Source organism: Bombyx mori, chromosome 19, assembly GCF_030269925.1.
Source record: "Bombyx mori chromosome 19, ASM3026992v2".
NCBI lineage: Eukaryota > Metazoa > Arthropoda > Insecta > Lepidoptera > Bombycidae > Bombyx > Bombyx mori.
In genome coordinates this window covers 4724611-4740556 of record NC_085125.1, presented here as the reverse complement: position 1 = coordinate 4740556, position 15946 = coordinate 4724611, and the positions used below count along the sequence as shown (strand labels likewise).

The following is a 15946-nucleotide window of genomic DNA, read 5'->3' as shown; positions in this document are numbered from 1 at the left end:
AAATTTAATGTTATAATACAAATAGTGAGAAATTTATATAATTGATTGTATACTAATAGTACTGACAGGATGTTAATATAAATATGTAACATTTACATTCACAGACTAGTGCATTATTTAGCTGCCACCCACCTGGTTAATCCATAAAATGCCTATAATGTTTTCTTTTTATCAATTCAATCATATTTAAAGATATGAAATATTTCTCTGAAGACTGTATCGCAATATTAGAAATTGAACACCAAAGAATTTATTTTTTTATTGTTCTCCAGATGTGTGGATGAATCAAGGGACCACTGTGTGACAAGTGGTGACAAGAGCCATGAATGGAGTATTTTGTACTTGATGATGGCTTGTATGACATAAATTGTTTGGAGAATAAAATTTGGTGGGATATTGTGATATCACAATAAGCCATAGGTTTTCCATAAAAATATTTTTAATAAACTATAATGAATTTGTATTTTTATAATAAACTATGATGAATTTATGCACTAACTTGGTGGTGCTGTTGTCACTGCTCCTGACAGCTGAAGGCTTGTGAGTTCTATTCTCAGTTTGAGCAGAAATTCCAATGACAAATAAGTTATATATTTGCTCTTTGTCTCGATTTTCAGTACCTAAATATACATATATTTTAATGTTTTTAAGTATGTACATAAGTTCATTGTGGCAGTACAGAGAAACACAGTCATAATCATGAAGTTGTTGTGGCCGTGGATAAGACGTCTTGTGCATTTGTATCTAGTGATGCATCGGTGTTTAAATCCCGCAGGCGGGTACCAATTTTTCTGATGAAATATGTACTTAAAAAATGGTCATGATTGACTTCCACGATGAAGGAATAACATCGTGTAATATAAATCAAACCCGTAAAATTGTAACTTGGTAACTACTGGTTGTTAGACCTCTTGTGAGTCCACATGGGTAGGTACTACCACCCCGCTTATTTCTGCCATGCAGCAGTATTGCATTTCGGTTTGTAGGGTGGGGCAGCCATTGTTAGTATACTGATACTTCAGAACTTATATCTCAAGGTGGGTGGTGGCATTTACGTTGTAGATGTCTATGGGCTCCCGTAACCACTTAACACCAGTTGGGCTGTGAACTCGTCCACCCATCAAAACAATAAATAAATAAAATGTTTGGTGCCAGACGGCCATGTATGATTTGTTCCTGATGCTCTTCCTATCCATCATAGCCTTTGCCTTCTAGTGACATAGGATATTGATCACCTTGAATTGTAATTTTGTAATAGAACATCACTATCACCAAATGTATTAAGTTTAAACAGACAATTTATTAACTTTTCCAAGATTACTTAAATAAGGAAACTTTATCGGAAACAAAAAATGCACTCATATTAAAAACAAAGAATTATTAATAAAACAAATATATTAACACTTCAAAATGCATGAAAACCATTAAGATAAACCTGAAAATTTCTTACTGCAAGTTCATTATTTAGGAAAATGTAATAAAAATCACATACTCATTATTTTTATCATCATTACAATCAACACAATGCTCATTATCCAAAAGGTATCTTTAATTGTGATGCGCTATTTATAACATGCACTCAAGGGAATCCCTGAGGGAGAAATTTAAAGAAATTAAAGTTCTCACTATGCCATCCCAGTACATTTTTGAAAATTTGATGTATGTTCGTAAACATATTGAGGAGTTTCCTAAAAAGTCGGACATACATAATAGAAATACTAGGAACAAACACAAGCTTGTTGTGCCGATGAGTAGGTTACATAAGATACGAAATTCATTCGGGTGTTTGTCTGTGCGCCTGTACAACAAAATTCCACAAGATGTTCAGAACCTACATATACATAGGTTTAAGAAAACTGTTAAAGAACATCTGTGCAATAAAGCTTACTATAAAGTCAATGATTATCTAGAAGATTGCACAAAGTGGGAATGAGTTGCTCGCTCCGGGCATTTCAATATTGTAGTAATTGTTACGTTATAATACTCATTGTAAAAAACTCATATTTAAAAAAAATAATGTAATATTAAAAAATTTATAAATAATAATTTATTAAAAAAAAAAAAAAACATGCCCGCTGAGTTTCTTGCCAATTCTTCTCAGGACGGAGGCTAGTTCTTGTGAATTGGCGGTAGTTCTTTTGACGTTCAACAAGTATGTACTTTCATTTATGTTGAATAAAAATTTTTTGATTTGATTTGATTTGATTTGATTTGATTTGATTAAATGCAATATTTCAAAATGGCCAATGGTATCCTTAATATTGTGTCTATGACCTCTATCACTAAATGAGGCCTAAGTTTTCTGAACAGTTTTATTTCCTTCGAGAAATTGTATAAATATTTATATAAATGTTTATTGACCAACAGCTGGAGTATAAATGTAATGGTGATGACGTGCGTTGCCGGAATGGGTGATACGGTGCTGCGCGAGCGGCTACCGGCTCTCTGGAGGAGAATAGAGGACGCTCACTATAGCTACCTTGAGACTGACGAAAGTCCAGAGAAATTGCAGCAGAAGAAGAAACTTGAAGGTCAGAGAATCTTGCTAATGTATGATGAGATTCGTTTGTTGTAATATGAGCTCTGGTTATATCTATTTATTGTATATATATATTTTTTCTATAATAATGTATTATAAATAGTACACTGCAACATACCTGCTATATTTTTATATTTTCCAGAATTTCTATAAATTAAACAGTTGTTGATAAGACTGCGTATTGTACAAATGTATATGTTTTTTGACAGTTTTTGAATGTAAATTGTGTTTTGGTGTGCAATAAAGTGTCTTCTCTTTCTCTCTCTCTCTCTCTCTGAGGGACCAATATTGAAACCAAAACAACTACTCTACCAATTCAGCATAAACAATAACAATTAATTATTGAGTTGGGCATATCAGTTATATGTTTCTTAAAAAAATATGTGTATTTTTCAGACTATATAATCGAGTACCTGTCTTTAGTGCCTCATGAATGTAAATTCGGTTTATCGGAGACGGGAAAAGTCTTCCAGCGGACAATCAACGAGTTACCCGACTTTAGTGCGTACCGCGCCGGCATCGGGTGGGCGGCTCTGGCAAGATACGCGACCAACCTACTCGCTCAGCCTTGGAGGAAGGAATACAGGTCTATCAGGGTAAGATCATTTCACAGGATATAACAAAAACGTAGTAATGACGTTTACTTAATGAAAATGAAATGAAATGGGCTCTACGAGATTTTGTAAGCATACATATGATATTAGTTATTATTGTTAGCTTTTAACAGGGCCTAACTTGTCTTGATATGACTGGCGCTATTCATATTGAGACTTAAGTTCGAGGTATACTGGAATGAAGGAATAAGGACAGTTGCTTCTCATCAGATCCTCTGCTCCAAGCTGTGCATGAGATGATAGCACTGCTCAGCCTGTTATGCTATAAAAAAAACAATTTATTTCCCTTTCAAAACGGTTCTGAAAGCAAATCACTTATCCACATTTAGTTGTCTTTCTTTTAGAACGTTTAAGCATTCCAACTAACATAAGCTTATATATACACGCGAGCAAAAGTTTGGAATCACTTACTTGAAATAGGTTCCGCGCGATGTTACTTACTAGATAAATTTTTAATTTTTATAAAAATGACATCATTTTAAAGGTTCAATTGTCAACTTTAAATTGATACCAAATTCATTCAAATCGAGTCAGTAGTTAAGGAGCTATCTCGGATTAAGTGAAGGAGGTAGGAAAACAAGGAAATATGAAAAAATAACGAATGAGTAGAACAACAAAAATTAATAAATAAAAATTTTATTTGGCCTTAAAATTAAGTGTCAGTACTTTGTGTTCCCTCCCCTCGCCCTAATAACCTCTTGAAGACGATTCTTCATAGACCTGGTCAGCTTTTGAATTGATTCTTGTGGGATACCTTCCCACTCCGCAATCAACGCCGATTTCAGCTCATTTAGACATGAAGGAGCAAGAGTTCTGGAACGAACTGTTCTCTTCAGTTCATCCCACACGTGCTCAATAGGGTTGAAGTCAGGACTGAGCGCAGGCCAGTCCAATGTGGCGATACCGACTTCTTCGAGGTATTTAGTTGTTACACGGGCAGTGTAACAACGAGCGTTATCGTCCATAAGGAGGAAGTCATCACCGGTATATCCCGCATAGGGAACGACAAGTTCCAGCAGAATATCGGAAATGTATCGGTTCGAAGTTAGACCGCCTCCTCGTCCCCCGCCAGGCACGAAAACAAGCTCGGTTTTACCGTCGAAGGAAATGCCGGCCCACATCATACAAGAGCCGCCCCCATAAGCCACTGTTTTAGTGAAAGAGCACTGCGCAAATCGCTCCTCAGGCTGCCTGTAGACCCGACCTCTTCGGTCGCTACCGTGCAAACACATCCTGCTCTCGTCGGAGAACAGGACTTGCCCCCATTGCTCAACTTCTCAATTAAGATGAGTGCGAGAAAATTGAAGGCGTGTTTGTCGCTGAGCTGCCGTGAGTTTCAGGCCTGTGACAGGCCTTTTTGGAGTCAGATTCGCTTGCTTTAGTCGTCGACAAACTGTCCACTCGCTGGCTGCTACCCCACAAATATCTCGGAGCTCCTATTGGACGTCAACACCAGGTAAATGCCGATTTCGGAGAGAAGTCGACACGATAAAACGGTCATCCCTCTCCGATGTGCACCGGCGCCGTCCAGATTTTGGTCTCGGGATAAAGCTACCAGTCTTCCGAAAGCGCTTGCAAGCTTTTGAAACACAGGACTGGCTTATGTGGAGCCGACGAGCGACAACTCGCTGGCTGAGCCCTTCTTGCAATAGGGCTACGATTTGTGCTGCTTCTGTAGGTGTTGTCTCCATTGTCGTACAAGGTAAAGGGTCAAAAGTAGCGGAGATGTGTACCAGTCAATGTGGGAAAGTCGATTGATAAAGAAAGTCCGATAACAAGTGCTTTTATAGGGGTCAATAGGTCGCAACTCGTGACGTATCAAACAATTGAAACACCTCTTTTTCGTTATCCCTTCACTTAATACGGGATAGCTTCATAAATACTGGCTTGATTTTAATGATTTTGTTATAATTTTAAAGTTAAGAGTTGAACCTTTAAAATGATCTCATTTTTATGATTATCAAAAAAATATTCAGTACACAAGATCGCGCGGAACCAATTTTAAATAAGTGATTCCAAACTTTTGCTCGCGAGTGTATATACAACTATTAATTAAAAAGACAATGACAGATGTCAGCAACACACCACATTTTAATTTAAACTTTCTTTTCAGTTGTATTCTGGATACTACAAACACGAAGTGGAAGCTAATCTCGTCAGTGCCGAGACGCTTCTCCACGCGATGGGCTACAAGCCGGCTGGGAGCGGCAGGCTGGTGTTGGAAGAGCCCATCTGCCCTGACATGGTAGCTGCGGTGTCTAGGGACGCCCTCATAGCGCATTGCGAATGTCAGGTGAATCTTTGGGCATTATTCACATACTCCTGTCTGAGCCCTAGCTTGCACACCTGTCCTGGTGAAACTGGAAAGGCCTCCGGACCAACAGTAATACCATTAACATAAAAAAAATCACATACAAACTAAATATGACTGTAAAACTGTTTCCAATAAATCCCTTTACCTAAAGACTGTGTAACAGAAATATGAAAGGAGGGTTAGGAGTAAATGGGTTAGTGACCGATGGACTTTATGTTATTCTTTGGGACTTGTATCTATTTAAGCTTATCTTGAAATTGTCGTTTGCGATTCAGACATCTTTCAAGTATCTTGTGTTATATCATAGCCACCGCCATAGAGGTAATTTATATGTAATCTTATGGATGGACCGCACTTCAAACAAAGTTGTTGCATTCCATCCATATTTATATTCATGTAATATGCTAATAGATACTTTCGGTTCATCCATCTATAATAATTTAAACACAGTTGATTTTTTAATTGAAGTGTAAAAATAATCCCTATAGTGTTTTGTATAATCAGCCTATTGAAAAAATCAAGAGAAGGTGTATTTGTGTTTTCATCAGATAATGTGCCAGATCTGGGAGGCTGTGTGGAGTAACGGAGTGCGCGCCACGTGGGCGGAGATCGCTCGGCAGCGTGCGCAGCCCGACACGCAGCACGCCCGCAGCCGCGGATACGGACACGGTCAGTATAGCATACACATACAGGGTGTAACAAAATATCTATAGATGACTTTTTTAAACGTCATCATTATTTCCATTATTTCCCACTGCAGTAGATTTGAGGAATTTACTGTCTAATTAATGTTGAGTAGTTACAGAGCACATCAATATTCGAATTTGTACTGAGTTGGCTAGCTGATCTTTATTTACCGAAGTCCCTTATGCTGGCATCATAAAAGTGGCAGGAACGACTTGGTTGGAGAAAAACGCTGGATAGTACTTTATGGAGAACCCTTGGGGAGGTCTATACTGTACAGTAAGACGATCAAGAAATTGGTTTCGAATAAGAAAACCAGATAATAAGTGTAGACTTACATATTTATGTTTTTAAACTTACTATACTTATTAAAATGGAAAAAGTAACTTAAATTTTTAGTTTCTTTTTTTATTGCTTAGATGGGTGGACGAGCTCACAGCCCACCTGGTGTTAAGTGGTTACTGGAGCCCATAAACATCTACAACGTGAATGCGCCACCCACCTTGAAATATAAGTTCTAAGGTCTTAAGTATACAACGGCTGCCCCACCCTTCAAACCGAAACGCATTACTGCTTCACAGCAGAAATAGGCAGGGTGGTGGTACCTACCCGCGCGGACTCACAAAAGGTCTTACCACCAGTAAAGATTTTTAATAAAGGTTGATAAATAGAAGGGAGAAGGAAATGTCATTATTGTCATGTAACATCCTTTATCCTAATCGTATCTTACAATCTTCGTTTACATTTTACTGTTTTAGATTCAGACATATATTCGAATGTTCCTGTGACGGCTGCGTCAGAGCCCCCCCACCGCAGTAGAATGGTCGACCCCCGATATCACGACCACTCCCTGCAGCAGTGCGGCTACCTGTGCGAGGACCCACACGAGGACTTCCCAGTCGTGCCGTACATGGTGCCTCCAGCAATGATGTACCCGTACCAGCACCCGCACGAGGTTCCCGTCACCCTGCCCCAGTGCAGCACAGTCCCCATGATGACTCCCTACGGCGTGCCTTATTACTACCCGGTCCAGGCCCCATACATGATCCCCACGCCCGTATATCCCCCCATAAAACACGCAACGAACGTACCAATCAATGGCTACCCTCCAGTCGCACAATACAAATATCCCGCAGTGCCCACGGGACAACTCATAGAAATCGAATCGAACTACGAGAACGGTAAATTTGAGAGGTATAGAGACGAAGACAGGCACAAGCGGAGACAGGAATCTTCTAGGAGGAACAGCACTTCTAAGTCTGGCTTCAGTGACGTCACACTACCAAGTCTGCCTCGCTCTGACACGCAACCCACGCTAAGCAAAGCGAAAGAAGACGGCATGGGCACCTACGAGAGCTGGGACTACGTTTTCAGAAATTTATCGAGTAAAGACCACGACGAGAGCCGGAGCAGGTTCTCTCCATCTCTCGATAGAGACTCCCGGACCTTGGACAGATTGGACAGGGAAGAGAGGAGAGCCAAATACCAACCGACTACCCTCGATTTAGAGGACGGCCTCCAAGCGTTACACCTGGACCGAACTTACGACGAGGAGATGTACAGGACCGCGAAAGTTAACGAAAATCTAATGAGAATGAAACAGGAACAGGAGTCGAAACGAACGAAGCAACTCGCCAAGAAACAAACGGACGAGAGAAGGACGAGGAAGGCGACCGAGCCTATCGGTAACCCCGAGGCTGACGCGTTGGTCCCCAACAAGGTCGCTCCGGATAAAGTCAAGTTGCTGACGAAGAAGGAAATCAAGGAGAGGAAGGACGTTATCAAACAGCAGAACAGCGCGAACGGCCCTGTCCAAAGCACGGCCGAAGTCAAGAAAGTGAGGAAGCCCGCGAAATTGGTAGCCCAGGAAATCGAAAAACCAAAGGGCAAGACTGCAGAGAACGGCCACCAAAATACAGCGCACTCTTCGAAAACGAATGCATGTAAGTAGTTTCTGGATTTTTGAAGTGAAAACTTCTTTAGAATCGTTGTGATTTCAAACCGGATGCAACGGAAAAAACGACAGGTAAGAGACACAAATACAAAAATGTGTAGGATGAAGCCAGCAAAGAATGAGACAGAAATATACATACTATTTAATACAGCGCCATCTGTGAGATTTTTTAATACTAACGTGTGTATGAAAGCTCTTGTAGTGAATTTACGTTGTAGATGTCTATGGGCTCCAGTAACCACTTAACACCAGGTGGGCTGTGAGCTCGTCCACACATCTAAGCAATAAAAATAAAAAAAGATTTTTAATTTAGGATTTTACGTGAAATTAAAATATCAATTCACAGAGGGCGCTACCATTTGCTTTTTTTTTTTTTTTTATTGCTTTGATTTGTGGACGAGCTCACAGCCCACCTGGTGCTAAGTGGTTACTGGAGCCCATAGACATTTACAACGTAAATGCGCCACACACCTTGAGATATAGTTCTAAGGTCTCAGTATAGTCTCAACGGCTGCCCCACTCTTCAAACCGAAACGCATTACTGCTTCACGGCAGAAATAGGCGGGGCGGTGGTACCTACCCGTGCGGACTCACAAGAGGTCCTACCACCAGTATTATTTTAATTACTAATGTGTATGTAATGTATTTTAATTACTATAGTAATTATTTACTAATGACAAAATTTTACATATACTTAAGACGTTTAGGATAATTGTATTTTAATTTTGGAAGGTTTCACTTCTACCACGTGTGAATTGCACACTTTTTTTGTTTACTGGTGGTAGGGCCTCTTGTGAGTCCGCACGGGTAGGTACCACCACCCCGCCTATTTCTGCCGTGAAGCAGTAATGCGTTCCGGTTTGAAGGGTGGGGCAGCCGTTGTAGACTGAGACCTTAGAATTTAAAATCTCAAGGTGGGTGGCGCATTTACGTTGTAGATGTCTATGGGCTCCAGTGACCACTTAACACCAGGTGGGCTGTGAACTCGTCCACCCAACTAAGCAATAAAGAAAATCTTGATTACATTTTTTTGTTACACCTTTCTGTGTGATATCTATATTTCATTTTTTTTTATATTAGACTGCAGTTAGAACAAAATTCACAGAAATGCGAAGTACAATTAAAGAAACAACTTAAATATGGCCACCTATATAATATAATTTCTTTACACAACGGACGCTTCAAAATTTGCGCAATACTAAAACTGTTTTCCATTTTGACGTTATTCAGACCAGTGTTGCTGTTTGAAAAAAATATTTTGTTACTTAATTCTACTAATGTGTTACCGGGGTTTCCTCGTTAATAAAAGAAAATTAGAAAAATTACCCCAAAAACATTAAACACTAATCTACTTAAAATGCGTTGTGACCACTTGCCAGTGAATTTATTTTCCTGTCAGTAGACATTCAAAATATCATTTGACGTACAAAATAGATAGAAATAGAAGTATGATGTATCTATTCACCTCTCGCTCGCACGATAAGTTGGCCTATATTTATGTCTCATTCATACTGTCGTTTTCAATTCCGTGTTTGACTTTTTTCTCTTATCTTAATGTTGAAGTGATGATTTTTTATATTATCGAAAGTACGAGAGAGGTCGTGAAATCTGGTGTTTTTTTTAATATAAGATACAGTATCCGTTAAATTCTTGTATGTTTATAGACAAGTACATAAAATAGGCTAAGGATTTTGATATTATGTCAAACATGGGTTGATTCTTAAATTGACTAAAAATTATTTGTTCAGTTTTTGAAAAGTCTAATCTATAAATCTACAGTGTTTTTTACGGATGTTTCATGTAAAAAATACATGTTTTTAATGAATAGGCTAATATTTATCTGAGTGTTGGACTGGGTTAATGATGAGAATCGTTGTGGGGGTGAGAAATAATAATGTTAATTTTAAATGCCCAGCTAAGCGGACGGGTACAGCTAGTCGTATTTATAAATAAACACTAGTGTAACCATACAAGTCGTTTTTAATTAGACAGTACACCGACGAAAAATTAATTGATTTTTTTTCTTGTGTTTCCAGCGTCGAGTCCGCAGAGCTACGATCTGAAAGCGCAGCTAATAGTGTCGTTAGACGAACCGGACCAAGTGAGGAGGTCGCCGCCGGGACAGAACGGCGAGAACCGACCCGCGAGCCGGACGTCATCATCGCACGAGAAAGAAAAACCGGCTAATCAAACGAAAACCGGGAAATGGGAATGCGCCACGTGCACGTACTTGAACCGGGACGCGCTCGTGGCGTGCGACATGTGCGGCAAGTCCAGGAGGGGCCCCCAGATCGAGCCGCTCACGTCGGGGGGTCGGGAGTGCCCCGCCTGCACGCTCGTCAACCAGCGGGACGCGAGGGTCTGCGACGCCTGCGGGACCAGCCTGGAGCACTGCCCGACGTACATATAGGACGATCTTGTGACGTGTAACTGTACTGAGATCTTAGAACTTGTATATCAAGGTGGGTGGCGCGATTACGTTGTAAATGTCCATGGGTTCCAGTAACCAATTAACACCAGGTGGGCTGTGAGCTCGTCCACCCCTGTAACCAATTAAAAAAAACGTAGCGACTGAACACACTCAAGATGTTCCCATGTAGCTTGTTACTGGTGGTAGGACCTCTTGTGAGTCCGCGCGGGTAGGTACCACCGCCCTGCCTATTTCTGCCGCCGAAGCAGTAAGGCGTTTCGGCTTGAAGGGTGGGGCAGCCGTTGTAACTGAGACCTTAGAACCTATATCTCAAGGTGGGTGGCGCATTTATGTTGTAAATGTCTATTGGCTTCGGTAACCACTCAACACCAGGTGGGTTGTGAGCTCGTCCATCCATCTAAGAAATAAATAAAAAATGCAACATGAATTTGAAGTGGACAAAACTTGAAAACTTGAAGGTACATAAAAATAAAATTGTCTCCCTCAATTCGAAGCGTTACTACAAGATACACGTGCATCTTAAATTATGCGTACACGATTTATAATCTTAATGACAATGCTTTTGAGTATATTTTTGAAAAGCCGTGAATTATTGTAGATGATAGAGAGAGATAGATGATCATGTGACGAACGATCGAAAAAAATCGATACAGTGTAACATGTAATTTTGCCGATTAAAAGTCCTCATAAATCATCGTTCCCAAGGACTTTCTTAAGTGTTCGATTCCGCAAATATTTAGATGATTATTTGATTAATATTAGCTACTTTAATATTAACCTTAGCTACATTTCTACGTTCTAGGTGGAATATCTTGAATATGTTCTGTCGTTGAAGCTAAAACACGACTAGAAAAACCCTAATTATAAAAAAAATCATAATTTGTTTCGATGAAGAAACGCGGCATATTTTTGTTAAATATGATATAATAATATTTATTATTAAATTAGTTTGTAGTTTATATTATAATAAAATTTTCTAATGCGAAGGCCTTAATTTTTAGACGCCTTAATTGTATTAGAGTCGATCAGCATAACTTTGATTTTATGTCGAGCGATAGAAAGTATTGCACAATTTTTTGCTGTTTTTTTTTTAATTTTAATTAGCCATGTTATATTTAAATAATGCATTAACAGAAGCTATTTTTCATATCGTAGACATTTAAATTATTTTTAAGTTTTTTGTTTTGTTTTCATAAAATATTTTTGTTACTTCTTTAGTGTATATTTATATATACTATATTGTATATAAATTACTTTCCTATGACGAACACTCAATGTTTGTGTTAAAATTTTGTAAATCAAGCTTTCATTTAAGTCATTTAAAAAAAAATCACACTAGTACATCACTAATAGATAGCAGCTAGTGCTGTGCGTCTATAATGACGACACTCGTAATATCGATAGTTTGAAGAGGGAATTTCATTTGTTTTTTGGTGATGTTTTTGATTTGTGATTTTTGTATTTTCTCACTCACTTACACATTTACTGAACATTGAATTTTCATTGTATTAATTATCGTTGACTTACTGAATTGTGCACTAGTCAGTGCTGATTGCTCCGCCAACATTCCTATGAAGAATAGGTTTGTTTGTTTCCTCTTTAGGTGTTAAATATCTGTGCATATATTTATATACTAAGTAGATACATACATAAGTATGTATATCGATCTCTGGTTTCCATAGTACAAGAAATCGTAGTCCGTCATCGAGTATCAAAATAAACAAGTATCGAAACGAATTAGATAAATAGTTGAGAGAAATCTAAAATATTAATAATATGGTGTATGATTTGTAATGGTTGATCACGATACTTTACAACGGAATTTAAATAATCACTACATAGTATAAAACAAAGTCGCTTTCTCTGTCCCTATACTCCTATGTATGCTTAAATCTTTAAAACTGCGCAACTGATTTTGATGCGTTTTTTTTTAATAGATAGAGTGATTGGATAGGAAGGTTTATATGTATAATAACATCCGTTAAATAGTGGAGAAATCAATAATAAATTACAGTTTCCGAAGCGAAGCGAGGGCAGGTCGCTAGTTATAAATATATTGAGAGAAGTTTGTAAAAATTGCTACTCGAATATCGCGTTAATTTTCTTTCAAAGTTACACTTGAAACAATAATTCTTTATCCGATATCATCATATGAGTCGTCTATTATCAAAGGTGGCAATCTGTACATTTGGACAAAAAAATGTTATTGATATGTCAATACAGATTGATTTGAATATAATCGTCTCCTTCAAAGAATACGGTTCAAAACCTGCATTAAATAAAGGTTAATAGTTAACCTGTTATTTATCTAAGATGTCGTTCTGAAGAGTTTTGTGACTGCCAGTGGAATACAAAGCCAATAATTCGTTTTTCTGATTTACCAATAATTGTCCAAAAGTCAGATTGCCGGCTTTGATAATAGTCGACTAATATATGCTATTTAAAACTACTTAATGAAAAAAAAAATAGAATGGTAATGTGACCTCGGATTTTGTTAATTGTTAAATATTTCTCACAGAAAACTGTTTCGAGAAATGATGCGGTTTTAACATATCGACGCTTGAAAGGCAAACGTGACTAAGCGACAATGCGTGAACTTTACAGTAGACTAATTTAAAGTTGAAATACCTGAAAAAAAAATTCTATTTTAACGAATCTAGCTGTAGGATTGAAATGATTTTACTAGACCTAGAAATATATTTTTTTTGCGCATCGAATATGGTTATTGCCTATCATTTATGTATAAAGCAGTTATTGTCACGCTTAGTCACGTTTGCCTTTCAAGCGTCGATATTATGCAGTTTACTGAGAAGCGACGTTGCCCTGTATTGGAATCGTCAATTCGATGTGGATGTCTCGTTACAAATGTTTTTGTTGTAGCGTAGCGCCGGTCAGCTCTCAGGTATAAACTTAACATTTGCACTTGTCTTTATAATTACTATTGTGTTGCGAAGGTCATTCTAAAGACCGCTATGTGAGGCCGTCAGCGCAAAGGTGGCCTAAGCTTACCATAGTTAATATGGAGATTCATGAGATTTTAATTTTACTCTGCTTCGTAGGCAAAAACCATACGCCCGAAAATAATGTTTACAATGGCATCTGTTATCTATGGGTGAAACTAGCGGTAGGCAGCGGCTTGGCTCTGCCCCTAGCATTGCTGAAGTCCATGGGCGACGGTAACCACTCATCATCAGGTGGGCTGGGTGATCGTCTGCCTACAAGGTCAAAAAAAAAACTAGGGATAGGCCAGTTTTGTATAAAAACTTCTTTTATGTTTTGAATAAATTGCAATATATAAATCCGAATATGAAAACTTGTGGGTTAGGCCACTTTTGCACTGACCGCCACATATGTTCATCGGCTTTTGCAAGCCCTAGACCTACTTACAACTGCATTAGCTGTTTAATCCCGCGAAGTCCTCGACCATGGAAACTGTAAATTATTCGTAACTTCAGAAATGGTATAATGAAAATTATAAACTCAAGCTTAAAACGTATAAATAGTGTACATTATATCTCTTAGATATTCCTCAATTAATGGCTTTTTTTAGCTGTTGCTTTAGCACAGGGTAATTGATGTGGTAAACTCGGTGACGAAGGCGGTGGTCAGCTCTGAATTAGCTGCTTAAATTGTAGTTATACAGTAGTTCTAATCTCCAATAATATTCAAAAATTGGGTTTTTTTTTTGGAAACAAACATCAAGGTTGTCTAATTAATTATTGGAGCCCGTGTGGTGCTTAGTGCGAGTTTTTGAAATAACGCCCCTAGCGGCAAACGTAGGAAAACGTTCCAACTTCATACAAATTCGAGTTAGTTTTTACGCTATCGAAAACGTTAAAAAACTCGCACTAAGCATACTGGAGATTCAATCGCCTTTTCGCCTTGAATTCGAATTTTGGTCACCGTGGCCGAAACCGGCTTGGAATCATGATGATGATGGCGATTCAATAAGGCTTGAGGCATGAAATCGTTGTACAATTGAGACTTTGGCCTCATGCCTCAAGGTGGGTGACGCTATTCGCGGTTTTGATGGGTTCCGATAACCATAGTACGGGGTAAATAATACAACAACAAAAAAACAATACATAAATGTGTAAGTTGAGTCCCTCTTGCTTAAGCCTTCGTCAAACAGAGTGCGTAATTAGCGCGCGTCAGAGCGCTAAATTGACGCCGCGCTATGACGCCGAGATGTGTTGTACTACTATGGTAACATACCGTCAAACAGGGCCCCAGCGCTATAAGTACGCAGCGCTCTGTCGCGGCATTAGAACGCTTTGACGTCAGGCGTTGTAATTTTTTACAAATTTTATTTTAGCGTCCGAGTGAATGTGTATTAAAATACTAGATAATGCCCGAAAAAATGATATAAATAGTTAGAAAATACCCATGCTTATACAATGCCACATCTGAATCACTCGATTTCTTAATACTTTTAAATTTTCACACTGCTATCGAAAGGCACTATGATTTGGCGAATGCGTTGCGTCAAGGAGCGTTAGACTCATCTAGTCAATTTGTGTGACATGAAAAGAGCGCGACGTTAAGTACGCGGCGCTAAGTACGCGTTCTGTTTGACGAAGGCTTTAATTACATCCAAATGTCCTGATGCAACAACGGTTGTTAAGTTGCGTTCGTATAATGGAAATTTACAAAAAAGCCAAATGAAAATGTAATTTCCGTGTTTCACATTAAATACGCATAATTTGTAATATATTAGTATTAGTCTCGCAACACATAATGTTAATTGGTTCGCCTTCTTCGAATTAATAATATGCTGCATCTAAACACAGTTTGACATACTGACTTTTTCTGTATATATAATTGTTGAAGTTTGTAAATAATTAAAAGTTTAAACTATATTTATTTGTAGCATAGTGATTTGTCTTTTTCGTTTAATTTTGTTCGTTTTGGACGTGAACTACGAATTATCTTAGCTGTAATAATGAAATTATAACATCATATGATGGTGCATTTGTTAAATAAATTATTTATAAAAGTTTTTAAAGAATTGCACAGTGTAATTATGATGTAATTAATATGTTAGTGTATAGTTTACGAGTTTAAAGCACTGAGGACGTGTATTTTTCTAAAATAATATTATAAAATTACAAAAATGTAGATCTTTCTCAGGGATGGAAGTTACTATGGAACCTTGTGCTTATTATTGTGTTGCCTTTAGTTGACAGGGCGTGACGTCACGTCTCGAAAAAAATTAATGAAACAATAAAGACTATTGTTTTACAAATACATTTCTTTGTTTTATTCTAATTCTAGTATTTGAAGGGTATCGCACAGAGGGTAAAAAAAACCAAGTAAATAGTTTCGGATTAAAAAGTAAAAGTGAACATTACGAACAAATTATTCCTCTGCCAGCCCTTAATTGTGTTATAGATAAGGTACCGTTTTATTT

At 38.1% G+C, this 15946-nt stretch overlaps 1 protein-coding gene across 2 annotated transcripts; it reads left to right on the top strand.

Annotated features, from left to right (window-relative positions):
• The first annotated feature begins 311 nt into the window (after positions 1 to 311).
• On the top strand, positions 312 to 15785 carry LOC101738636 (uncharacterized). 2 transcript variants are annotated; one of them, XR_009975663.1, is made up of 8 exons: positions 312 to 388; positions 2368 to 2531; positions 2936 to 3135; positions 5267 to 5446; positions 6016 to 6136; positions 6910 to 8094; positions 10142 to 10567; positions 11339 to 15785. XR_009975663.1 is itself a non-coding variant. In XM_062673943.1 (7 exons), exons 1-7 carry the CDS (start codon positions 327 to 329, stop codon positions 10513 to 10515), a joined length of 2286 nt encoding a protein of 761 aa, XP_062529927.1. In that variant the 5' UTR covers positions 312 to 326; the 3' UTR covers positions 10516 to 15785. The 2 variants fall into 2 exon arrangements, 1 of the variants encoding a protein (XP_062529927.1); XM_062673943.1 differs by having other exon boundaries at positions 10142 to 15785.
• Positions 15786 to 15946: the final 161 nt, after the last annotated feature.

Bases quoted from the DNA above. Each gene is read 5' to 3' on its own strand.
- LOC101738636 (XM_062673943.1), top strand. From the start codon at position 327: ATGGAGTATTTTGTACTTGATGATGGCTTGTATGACATAAATTGTTTG. The intron at 3,136-5,266 runs GTAAGATCATTT...CTTTCTTTTCAG, and splicing joins AGGAATACAGGTCTATCAGG to TTGTATTCTGGATACTACAA. The intron at 6,137-6,909 runs GTCAGTATAGCA...TTACTGTTTTAG, and splicing joins CAGCCGCGGATACGGACACG to ATTCAGACATATATTCGAAT.